Here is a 12919-nt window from a genome sequence, read left to right as displayed (position 1 = left end):
AAATTAGCCAGCCATGATGGCGGGTGCCTGTAATTCAAGCTACTCATGAGACTGAGGCAGGAGAATCACTTAAACCCAGGAGGTGGAGCTTGCAGTGAGCTGAGATTGTGCCACTGCACTCCATCCTGGGCAACAGAGGAGACTCCGTCTTGGACAAGCTGGATGTAAATGTTGTAATGTTTACATTGCTTTACAAGATCTATCCCATGGTGTGATATTTGGGTCATGCCCTGGTTATTCACCCTTGACAGTGAAGAATTTGGGGGGTGGGGATTAGGCCAGGCTCCTCCATGAACCTTAAGAACTAAGGTTGGGGACATTTCTGAGCACTGAGAAGCTGTTCTAGCTGTACCCGTTTTCATTTGAGTCCTGGGCAGACAACTAGAGAGCCCTTATGAGGTGCCACCTGGGGGCCTGACAAGTTTGGGAATGAGGCCCATCTGCCAGTGACATTGATGTTGACACAGCCCACTCATCCTCCCGGGTGCTGAGTGAGTGCGGAGCTGAGTCCTCTGCCTGGGAAGAGGAGTGTGTTCCTGACAGAATTGCAGGAGAGTGCTGGCAGAAGCGGGATGTTTTCTGTATCTTGCGGATTTACTGTCCCTCACGAAACCATCCTACGTGACTTTTGCAAGCCAGCCTCAGGCACAGAGTTCCCACCTACCCACGCCTCATACTCTTCTGCAAGGTTGGATGGTAAAGTCCTATCTCAGACATCACCCCATGATTTCCCAAACAACCCTGGGAAGTGGGCAGGGCAGGTGTTATTGTCCCCACTTGATGAAGAAGGAAACTGAGGCCCGGGGAGTTGAACAGGCTGCCCAGGGTCCTGGCTCGTTAGTGGTAGGGCTCTGACTAGACTCCCAGTCTCCTGACACCAGCCCAGAGGAATTTGGAGAGTGAAGGGAAAGGGCTTCATTCCTGTTTAGAGTTGTCCCAGGCTCTTTGGAGCTTTCTGACAGGAAGCTTTCTAAGGTGAGACCTGAGGTGGCAGATGGAGAAACATGAACTGAAAAGGCAGCTCCTTGTCAAGCCCATGAAACTTTGATAGCAGGTTAGGACCAGGAATCGGGCCTCCTACCAGCCCGTGCTGCAGTAGACCATGCATAGGTATTGATTGTTGCTACGGTGGGGCAGAGATACTAGAATATGTGTGCTTTGCATGTGTATACCAGGTTCCAGTATTCCCATCGTTTTTGATTTAGTGTTAGCAACGACCTTCATTAGAGGTTGAATTGCTCCCCTCTGTTCCCTTCCTGGATGACATTCTGGGTGGCTCTGTCCTAAAGTGGACAGGCCCTTGCCTCCCACCCATCATCCCTGTAGCCTAGCTGGTGACTTCTGCACTGTGGGGCCTCAGCTTCTGGCTGCAGAGCCTTCTGTATGCAGACAAGGGCCCGTTGCTGTCACGGTCTTCACCTGCCCTTGGGTTGGCTGGGCCCTCTGATGGGCATACTAGAGCCACCTCAGGTTCTGCTTTTGTGCGACTGCTGAGTACGGTGGGCAGGGAGTGCCTGACTACAAATTTTCACTCCTGTTCTCCTCCAAAAGCTAGCGTAATCATCTGTCTTGATTTGCAGATTCATAACACAGCGGTTAGACTGGTGAAGCCCTCAAGGAAAAATCATGCTGATGGGAGACAACCCCTCCCCTCTGATTCCCTTTCTTTACTCCTTTCCTGAGGTGATCAGATCAGAGAACTACGGGGAAGTGTAATACTGAAAAGGAGGAACTAGTATGAGTAACAGTGGTGTAGTTTCTTCATTTGTGAAATGGAGATAATCAGAAAGCTGTCGTAAGTCAATGGTTCTCAGCCCTGGCTGCATGTCAGTTACCCAGCGGGCTTTTAAATAACCCACATCTTCAGGCCCAAAGCCAGGAGGTCAGAATCTCTCAGGGTGAGACTTAAACACTAGGAATATTAAAATTCGCCAGGCAATATCAATGTGTGGCCTGGGTTGAGAACTACTGCTCTAGGATTAAAGGAGTTGGCTAATTGCTTGGAATAGAGATATTTTCACATCTGACTGTGCATGGGAATCATTGGGGGTGGGAAGTGGGGGAGGGATAGGGTGGTGCTTTTAAAATTAAACTGAAGCTGGGTGGTGTGGCATGCACCTGTGGTCCCAACTACTAGGGAGGCAGAGGTTGGGAGGATTGCTTGAGCCCAGGAATTTGAGGCTGCAGTGAGTTATGATCACACCACTGCACTCCAGCCTGGGCAGCAGAGCCAGACCCCATCTCTAAAAATAAATAAAATTAAACCAATTCCCTGGTTTCACATTCCAGACCATTTGAATCAGTGACTTACATCTCTGGGTGTCTCTTGCTCAGCGTTTGTATGAACCACTTGTGAGTACCATGGGCCAACATTACAAATATTTCCAGTCTTCACAACTTTCTAGCAGGGAATCCTGATTCCTGTTTGACAGATGAGCAAATCTATGTTTACAGCAGGTGAAAGCATAAGTCCCTGAGGCCAGGCCTGTCTGACCTTGAAGCCTGGGGACTGGGTCTGGTGGAGGGTGTTCTCCACTCTTCTGGAAACAGCCCAAGGAGTGGGGGACACCAGCCAGCGGCCTTGGCTCCCTCTGAGGCTCCCCTCCACAGGTTGAGCAGAAGGCTGTGCCTGAGTGAAGACAGGTGAGATGAGTGGTGTTGTGTGGTATTCGGCGCCATCTTAGTCACCCACTCTTAAAATGCCTCCATTTGGGGAGGGGAAGATGCCCGTGCAGTGGGCCTGCCGCAGTCACCACTTGTTGCCACAGCTGTCTTGCAGAGAGAAAACTCAGGCAGGAAAGCAAACACTCATTTGCTTTTTGAGAGTTTGGGGAATTTTTCAGGCATGCGATATGGAAAAAAATGCCTCTGTTTCCCTCATAAGACAAAGGGGAAACAATGTCAAGGTGGCCTGAAATGTCTGGCTCTAGTTTGCAAAAGCTTTTCTGCCCCTTCACAAGTCCTAAGGCTGTCAACACAGTGTGGGGCTGGGAGCTGGGGGATTTGGATGCCAAGCCAAGCCCTGCGCCACCACCTGTGTGCTCTGTAAACCTAAGTGTATCCTTTACCACCCTTAAGCTTTGCTTTCCCCACCAGTCAAGTAGGAGCTCAGGAATTCTGTGACAAGGTCACAGGAACTCTGAAATGCCAGGCCCTGTCAGCGGCCACTTGAGGTGTCAGAGGGAGAGGAGAGGCATGTGGCTGTCTTGACACTGAGACTCAGAGCCACCTTGGCCTGGAAGTTCGGTCAAGTGTTTGTTGGCACCTACCAAGGCACCCGCTGTCCTCAAGGTCCAGAGTGGCTCCAAGAGACCATATGTGTTAGAGATCACACTGAATGTGTTCACTCTGGCTCTGGGAGGCCTGGCTCCACTCCATCTGCGTCAGCCCCTAGTGTGTGGACATTTCAGAGCCAATATTTGGAACTGAAATAGCTGAAACTTTAGAGTCAGTGGACGATGTAAGATAAATTTGGCTCCACAAAGCATTCTCTGCCCAGTCCCACCCCCAGGGTCTTCTCTCTCCCCAGAGCTCCATCTGTACCTATTGTCTGTGCCTTTGGTCCCTGCCCAGTAGTGCCCAGCACAGATCCTGGCACAGAGTGGATGCCCAGACAGTGTTGAGTAAATGGAGGTTGAGGGGATGGAGAGATGCATGAGTTTGTGTTTGGGAACGTCTCTGAAGTGGCTGCCATAGAATGCTATGTAAGTGTTAGTCTATCTATCTGTTGCTTGCTCAACTTGACTTCGTTGTTGTTATTGCCACTCTGGGTATTTTGAAGACTGTCTCACTGAGGATGATGCTAATGATGGAATGGTCCAGATGCAGTGCTATTTTGCTATTTTCTGCCGGTTGGGGCAAATATCCAAAGCATTTCCTTGTATGTAGCTTTTACCCCAGAGCCACTAAGAGTGTACCTCGTAAGTCTGGAGTCTGCTGGCCTCTTATTAAGCCATTAAGCTGAACTAGAAAACTTTCTCAGTTACCTAAGCAGTGGGTATTTTGAGTGGCAAGAAAACGTGGGACAATGATGGCAAATGGCAGTAAGGGGATGGGAGGACCCCTGGGCAAGATGGCCACTGGAAAGTCTCTGGGGACTTAGATCAGCTCCTGCTGGTCACTGAACTGAGGTGCAGAAGCAGGTGGTTGGTGCCCTTCCCTGTGGGGAGGACCCCTGGAGCACTCAGGGAAGCTGGCTCAGGGCTGCCTGCTGCTCTGCCATGGACTCCATTTCATGGTTGCTGTCTCTGTCCCTGGAGTGAGGGGTTTCTGAGCCCAGCCCTGGGTGCTAGTGCCTGAAGGGGACTAATAGTGGTCTAGACTGCTCTAAACTATCTCAGAGGCTTTGTGGACAGCTGATTGGGTATCTGACTTTGAGGCGTGGCTTTGCCATTAACTCTGCGATGACCTCAGGTGAGTCACATGACCTATCCTTATGCCTCAGTTTCCTGATTGTACAACTCTCTGTTTATACCAAGTCCTCTGACTGTGATGCTCCCCCACTATGGTGATTAACCTTGTTAGGTTGCCTCCTCTCCTCTCCAAACTCCACCCAAACCTGGATCCCCACCAGCCCAGTCTGCTTATGGACATTGTGATTTCATCTGGTGGATCCTAGACTTGGGTTCTAGTTGAGACTTTGCAATGACAAGACTGTGTCACCTGATCAATAACCTTTCTGGGCCTCAGTGTTCACCTCTGTACACTGGGACTGACAATACTAACATTCATTCCTCATAGAAGGAATGGACAGAAGGGAAGCCCAGTCCCTGCCACATCTCAGCCACAGGTTGTCATCCAGGTGGGGATGCAGACTGGTGGCGTGATTTGTCCTGTCCTGGCAGAATCACTCTGAATTTGTGTGACCTGGTAGCTGACAGTGGGGTCACTTCCCCAGTGACCACAGTGACGACCTCATCTTGTGGGTCTGTGTCCCCACAGTGGCCAGTTTGCCATCGTGAAGAAGTGCCGGGAGAAGAGCACGGGGCTTGAGTATGCAGCCAAGTTCATCAAGAAGCGGCAGAGCCCGGCGAGCCGGCGCGGTGTGAGCCGGGAGGAGATCGAGCGGGAGGTGAGCATCCTGCGGCAGGTGCTGCACCACAACGTCATCACGCTGCACGACGTCTACGAGAACCGCACCGACGTGGTGCTCATCCTTGAGCTGTGAGTGGAGTCCCCAGGACCCACAGGGTTAGGGGTCAGCAGGGGCAGGCAGGGCGGTGGAAGCTCCAGTCACAGGCCCCAGGGGGCAGCAGCAACCAGGTCTAAGCTCAGCCCAGAGGAGGTGAAGTCAGTGGTGGGCAGATCTCCTCTGCCTGAGTTACCCCCATCCTCCTCCTGAAACTGAGCCAAAGGAGGGGCAGGTTTGCTGAGTAGCAGGGGCAGAGGGCGATGGCCTAAGTCTGGCTTTCACTGGATCCTGGAGATCAAAGGAAAGAAATGACTGCACTGGGGTCTTTTCCCGGCTGGAGAAGCATGTGGGAGGGTGAGGGGGATGGAGGATGGGGTGGGGCCAGGGGAGGCTGTCAGGGAGGGATGTGTACTATGAAGAGGGGAAGTACAAACATCTCCAGGCTCTGTGAAGCCCTTCTCCAGCCCTTTCCAGGGGGAAGTCCACTGCATTTGTGCTGTGATTGACACCTTTATTGTTATAATAACAGCTATTATTTAGAGAGTCCTACTGTAAGCCAAGAATTTGCTAGGTGCTTTGTATCTGTCGTCTTGTTCAATCTTTAAAGACTATGATGAGGGAAATGTCTTACTAATGCAGACAGGTTATTTTATATTCATTGTGCAAGTCAAGTACTCGGTACCTTGTTTAATCCTCATAACGACGCTGTCACACAGATACTCTTATTATCCCCATTTTACAGACAAGAACACTGGCAGGCCAGGTCACTTACAAGATCCTATAGCCAGGAAGTGGCAGAACCAGGACTTGAGTCCACACGGCTTGTTCAGACAGCTATGAGTGTGAGGCAGGTTGGCCTTATGCTGGCTTAGCAGAGGAAGACCTCACAGTGTATGATGGAATTTGGATAGATGAGCCCAAGACTCTAGGGGTTAGCTGGCCACCCTGGTATCCTCCTGGGCAGGTGGGGCTCTGACACACAATAGAGTTTGAGTTGGGTTGTGGCACAAGTTACAGTGGCTGTGTCCAGACAAGCAGCAAGGCCTATGTAAAGAATGTTCTGGCCTGGTGCCGTGGCTCACACCTGTAATCCTAGCACTTTGGGAGGCCAAGGCAGGCAGATCATGAGGTCAGAGTTTGAGACCAGCCTGGCTAACATGGTGAAACCCCATCTCTAATGAAAATACAAAAATTAAGCCAGGCGTGGTGGCAGGTGTCTGTAATCTCAGCTACTTGGGAGGCTGAGGCAGGAGAATTGCTTGAACCTGGGAGGCGGAGGTTGCAGTGAGCCAAGATTGCATCACTGCACTACAGCCTGGGTGACAGAGCAAGACTCCGTCTCGGGGAAAAAAAAAGAATGTTCTGAGGCTCATAAGCATGTATGCACCTTCCTGGTAGTGGGAGTGATAGAATCTCTCAGGAATCCCTGATTTTGTACCCTTGGGCAAGTCACCTCAATCCCCTGAGCTTTAGATCTGATCTGTAAAGCAGGCAGCCATCCTTAACCTGCCTACAGACTGGGTGGACCACCTGACATTTGAGATCATTCTAATTTGAGAACTATGCTCTGGTATGGGCAGGATATAGATTTAAGTAGCAGATGGGCATTTGCATACTCTCGCATTTGATTCTTAAATTATCCATCTCAGTGTTTAAATGTATAGAATTGCCTGTGCTTTTCCCTTCACTAGCTCCCAGTGTCCTCCATGTTTCTCCCATGGACCTCCCAGCTGGTTGGATTACTGGATGCCTGCCCTGCCTGACCTAGAGAGAAGCTGAGGGTCAGCAGTCAGCATCCTGATTCCCAGCAGAGAGTGACAAGCGCACCTTGCTGGAAAGGCCGAGCCACTTCTTAAAAATCTATTTTGGGGGGGAAAAAAAAACTAAGCCGGAATGGAAAAGAAATTACATTTATAATCCTACAACCCAAACGCAGCTATTTATGTTTTTCTGTGGTTCCTCTCAATCTTTATCTATTTGTATACAATCATTGTACTTGTATAATTTCCTGCTCTACTTTTTCCCTCAGTTAACATAATTCTAAAAATTGGCTTTTCTCTTTTAACTGACAATGTTTCACTGAATTACACACCAGTATTTCCCTTGTCTTAGTCCATTTTCTGTGGCTTGTAATAGAATATCTGAAACTGGTTAATTTATAAGGAAAAGGTATTTATTTCTTATAGTTATGGAGGCTGAGGAGTCTGAGATTGAGGGTACACATTTGATTAGGACCTTCTTGCTAATGGGGACTCTCTACAGAGTCCCCCAAGGCAGCCCAGTGCATCACATGGTGAGGGGCAGAGCGGGATATCTCAGTTCTCTCTTCTTCTTCTTATATAGCTACCAGTTCCATCCATGATAACTCATTAATCCATTAGCCTATTAATCCACTAATGCATGAATGGATTAATCCATTCATAAGGACAGAGTCCTCATAACCCAGTCGTTTCTCTTTCTTTGAGATAGAGTCTCGCTCTGTCCTCCAGGCTAGAGTGCAATGGCACGATCCTGGCTCACTACAGCCTTTGCCTCCTGGGTTCAAGCTATTCTCCTGCCTCAGCCTCCCAAGTAGCTGGGATTACAGGCACCCACCACCACACCCAGCTCAATTTTTGTATTTTTAGTGGAGACGGGATTTTGCCGTGTTGCCCTAGCTGGTCTTGAACTCCTGACCTTAGATGATCCACCTGCCTTGGCCTCCCAAAGTGCTGGGATTACAGGCGTGAGCCACCACACCCTGACCCAATCATGTCTCAAAGGTCCCACTGCCTAATACAGCCACATTGGGGATTAAATTTCAATGCGAGTTTGTAGGGCACAAATAGTCAAACCATAGCATCCTTATTGTTGGACACATGGTTTTTATTTCCTAGCTTTTAACCATTACAAATTTTACTGATAAAACGACTTTTTTCTCAAGATCTTCCCCTTTTCTTTTTAATTAATCCTTTTAGCAGAGTCCCCAGGATTTAGCTAAAATCACCAGGAATGGGATGACTAGGCCAAAGGCTGACATTTTTGGGGCTCAATATCCTTGCTTTTCAAAGATGGTCCTGGTTAACCATTACCACCACAGCGTAGGAGTGTTGCTGTGTGCCTGCGGCCCTGCCAGCCCTGGGTCATTTGTTTTGAAACGTGCTTCATTATTTATTGATCTTTATAGCTATAAATTGATACTTTCTTATTGTAACTGGCGTGTCTTTAATTGCTGGGGAAATTGCCTGCTTCTTCCTGTTTGTAGAAGCCTAGGAGTCGGTGGCAGGGGTGTGTGGCAGGTGATGCTCTTGAGATGTCCGTGTTTTTTCCAACAGGGCTCATGGTCAGCCAGTTATGTGCCAGCTTCTTGTGAGCTCAGGTGCACCATCCGTAACATCAGTTGTCACGCTGGTGCTCCCATGACTTGCTTGGGCCTCTGTGCTTGTTAGTTCTGTCCCATTTCTGTCTCCCCCTTCACTTCCAAGCTGTCTCATTGTTCTCAGGGTGCCTGTCTATGGATTGCTAAGAATTTATGAGATTGGAGAAGACCCAAGCGTTCTAAGACTTGCCTAACCCATGTATGGCTAGGGTCTGAGAGGGAGGACCTCCCAGGAGAGGAATTCCTGGGCTTTTGTTTTGTTTGTTTGTTTTTGTTTTTTGAGATGGAGTCTTGCTCTGTCACCCAGGCTGGAGTGCAGTGGCGTGATCTCGGCTCACTGCAATCTCACCTCCCAGGTTCCAGTGATCCTGATGCCTTAGCCTCCCATGTAGCTGGGACTACCGGCATGTGCCCCCACGCCTGGCTAATTTTTTTGTATTTTTAGTAGAGGTAGGGTTTCACTCTGTTGGCCAGGCTGGTCTCGAACCCCTGGCCTCCAGTGATCCACTCGCTTTGGCCTCCCAAATTGCTGGGATTACAGGCATGAGCCACCACACCCGGCCTCATGGACTTTTGTGCTTAGACTTAGTGACTCCTGTTAGGCTGGTCAGAAGTCTTCGGCCTCCTAATAAATTAGTGGGTTTGCCCAGTGAGTGTTAGTATCCACCTGCTCAGTTGAAAGCTGCCCAGTTGCAGGTTTTATGAATGAGTCTACCCTGATCCCACTCCCCCTCTCAGCAACTGTTGTCTGGTGCAGGGCTTCCTCCTGCTCTCTGCTAAAGTGGCCAGCACTAGGAGGACATGCCTAGCCCTGATCCCTTTCAGCTGTTATTATCCCATCTGTGACCTCCCTAGAAGCAGCTACCTCTGGTTATGACTATTGAAGGCAGGACTGGGAAGGATTTTATTGTCCATGTAAGTTGACTTCTGTATGGGGTGTAGAATATATTTAAAAATCTCAGTAGCTTAACTCATGTCACATGTGGAACTAGCCCTGAAAAATGTAAGTCTCCCTGTGAAGGTTGGGCCGGCCTCCCATCACAAGCCCCTGACTGCTCTGGGACCTCCTTGATTCCAAGCCTCTGGAAAGCAATACTGCAGTGCTTGCATACCAGAGAACTGCTGGCAGAGTGCTCCAGGGTGGCAGTGATGCTTCCCAGGTTCCCGAATTGAGCCTAGCTTCCTGGGCCCAGCAGCTCTGGCAGCATTTTCCCCCCGTCGCTGCCTGTGCAGGTCATTCATGTATACATTCCCAGAAGAGTCTGAAAAGCATTTCCAGCAGGCATGCCACCCTGCAGGGAGGAAGGAGGCAAAGGTCAGATTTGCAGGAAGGGGATGATCCTGGGAACACTAGGAGAAGAGATAAGGCCAAGTCGTTAGGCTTTGTTTTTCATCTTAAAGAGATGTGGGATGTAAGAGGAAAGAAACTTGGAAGGAGATGGGGGTGGCTCCAGGGCAGAGGTCCTAGAGGCTAAAGAAATGACACCCAGGCTCCTTGATTAGGCTTCGAAAAGAGGTGACTGAGCATTAATGTGAATGTCCCAGCCTGGGTATCCAGGGCCTAGATGGTGGCAGATCATCAGCCTCCCACCTTTCTGAGTTTCTGGGGGAGATTCTAGGGAGCACAGTGGCTGTTCCCTTCTTCATCCCAAGGAGACCATGTCTCTCACCAGGTCTCCTGCCCAGATCCCACCTTCAAACAGATGACTGATTACTGCCCCCCAAAGTCCTCACTCAACGCAAGCCTTCATGTCAGTGGCTTTTGGGAATGCTAAGCTAAGAAGCTTTTACACTGATGCAGCATTTTATTTAAAGTAGGAATTGTAGGGTTATTATTTATTTAGATATTCGCCCGAGGTCACAGGCCCACACAACCTGGCAGGGACTGGCAGACTAAGTGTGGAGCTGGGTTCTTTGTGTTTCAGAGGGGGCACTGCAGATGTGAAAATTTGCAGAGGGCTCTGGACAGGTTTTTCACAAATACCAAGGCTTCACTGTCTATATGATACAGAATATTCTACATCATGTTATTTTTAGCGTTTTATTTCTTTCCTTGTTCTTTTATTCACCAAACTTCTATTGAATGTCTTTCTTGCTGTGGAAGCAAAAATAATCTAGCTGGGGAGAGAGAAAGGTAGACAGTGAAGCCCACTGTGATGAGAGCATAGATGCAGCAGAACAGGGATGTCAGAGGACTGCCCAGTGCCTAGGGCTGCTTCAAGGCTTTCCGTTTTGCATCAGCACCTCAGCCTTTGTAATGTGGAAGGATTGTGGTGAGAGGGACATGTGGAGAACTGGGGCTGGGAAAATCTGGGTCTAAATCCTGGTCCTGCCACTTACTAGCTATATGATCTTGGGCAAGTCCCTTGCTCTGCTGAGACCTCAGTTTTCTCGTCTGAGAATGAGGATGCCCTCCGGGTGGATGTCAAGCTCAAGTGAGGGAATGTTTGGGAAAGCACACTGCACTGGTGGCAAACTTCAAATAAACTCTAAATCAAGCCCCCTTCCACCACTGCCACCCTGATGATGACACCATGTATGGTGTTCATGTCAAGGACTTTATCAAGGATCTCATAGAGATTCCTCTCACTCCCACCCTCACCTCCAAAGTTGGTAATGAAAGCATTTTTTTTTCACTCCTGTTTCACAAGAAGAAAAGCTGAGCCCTAGAACTCTCACATGCCCCACCCCAAGGTGAAGATTGTGTCTTTGCTGCTGAAGGATTGGAGCCATCATGTTGGCCCTTTGACCCCAGCCTGCAGAGCAGACCCAGGGTTACTCTAGCAGCTGGGAGGGTGCTCCAGCTTCCAGCACCTGCCCAAGGTGGGGGCAAGGGTCAGGGTGGGGCACAGGGTGGCCTCACCCATAAGACACTGAGAAAATAGTGCATCAGCCGGGTCCCCAACACCAACGCAGCCACCTTAGGCCACACCCTGCTCACCCTGGGCAGAGGGGCACTGCAGCTATGGCAGACAGTACATATGGTCAACTGTGCCATCTTATCTCAGTCTCTCTTCACCCTTTCACCTTCCCCCTTCCTGCCATTGATGTGTTGGAAAACTAGGCCACTTGTCCTGTCTCACAGTCTGGATTAGACTTTTTCCTTCCTCATGGTGTTCTTTAACTCATTCCTCTGTTTCCTGTATTTCCTGTAACTAGTAGTTAGATCTAGAGGAGATACCCTGCCTATTGGCGCTGTCCAATAGAAATGTAATGTGAACCACATACGTAATGTTAAATTTCCTAGTTGCCACACTGACTAAACAAAAAGAAATAGGTGAATTGATTTTAATAACATTTTTATTTAAAATTATTAATGAGATATTTTACATTCTATTTTTCAAACTAAGTCTTCAAAATCCAGTGTGAATTTTATACTTAGAGTACATCTCAACCTCTTTTTTTTTTTTTTTTTTTGACCGGATCTCACTCTGTTGCCCAGTATGGAGTGCTATGGCACAATCACGGCTCACTGCAACCTCGACCTCAGGTGATCCTCTCACCTCAACCTCCTAAGTAACTGGAACTACAGGTGCACATCACCTTGCCTGGCTAATTTTTGTATTTTTTGTAGAGACAGTGTCTCACTATGTTGCCCAGTGTCTCACTATGTTGAACTCTTAGGCTCAAGTGATCTGCCTGCCTCAGCCTCCCAAAGTGCTGAGATTACAGGTGTGAGCCACTGTCCCCAGCCCACATTTCAATTCTTATGCAAAACAATGCAACAGTTAAAGTGAAATGCAGTTCTACTAAAACAATAAAGTTGTATTTAATGGAAAATATTTTATACCACTTCAGTTTTTGAATTAGAATAATTAAAATTAAATCAAAATTAAAATTCAGTTCCTCTATTACACCAGCCACATTTCAAGTACTCAGTAACCACATGTTACTAGTGGCTACTCTATTGGACAGCACATATCTAGAACATTTTCATCATTAAAGAAAGTTCTGTTGATAGTGCTGAACAAGAGGCTTAAGCAGATTTAGGTTCCATTTTTTAAGTCACAGCATATCATAGGTATTGCTATGTACTTCCTATTGCACTATTTTATGTCCGGTTGTTCTGTTTTTCATGATGCTAAGATTACTGAGTGGGTCCAAATGTGCTTCTGGAAATGTTTAAAGAAAGGAGAAAAGAAGATTTTGATGCTCTTTATTTAGGATGGACTAGGGGGCAGGGAATGATCCCCAAAATTGGATCAGAGCCATTTTAGCCATATAAGAATGATCTGGAGCCGGGTGCAATGGCTCACACACCTGTAATCACAACACTTTGGGGGCTGAGGTGGGCAGATTGCTTGAGGTCAGGAGTTCCAGCTTGGCCAATATGGTGAAACCCCATTTCTGCTAAAAATACAAAAATTAGCTGGGCGTGGTGGTGCATGCACCTGTAACCCCAGCTACTCGGGAGACTGAGGCATGAGAAT

The 12919-nt window shown here is 48.4% G+C and overlaps 1 protein-coding gene across 2 annotated transcripts in view; it reads left to right on the top strand.

Annotated features, from left to right (window-relative positions):
- Positions 1–12919, top strand: part of DAPK2 (death-associated protein kinase 2) — a 140362-nt gene that overhangs the window by 58371 nt on the left and 69072 nt on the right. For both annotated transcript variants that reach the window (XM_011967832.1, XM_011967823.1), the window contains exon 3: positions 4942–5163. In XM_011967832.1, coding sequence (XP_011823222.1) covers positions 4942–5163 — 222 coding nt within the window. The remainder of the gene's footprint in view (positions 1–4941; positions 5164–12919) is intronic.

This window comes from Mandrillus leucophaeus, unplaced genomic scaffold (genome assembly GCF_000951045.1).
Source record: "Mandrillus leucophaeus isolate KB7577 unplaced genomic scaffold, Mleu.le_1.0 Scaffold12, whole genome shotgun sequence".
Taxonomy (NCBI): Eukaryota; Metazoa; Chordata; class Mammalia; order Primates; family Cercopithecidae; genus Mandrillus; species Mandrillus leucophaeus.
The sequence above is the reverse complement of the archived record's forward strand: the minus strand, read 5'-3'. Positions and strand labels throughout refer to the sequence as shown.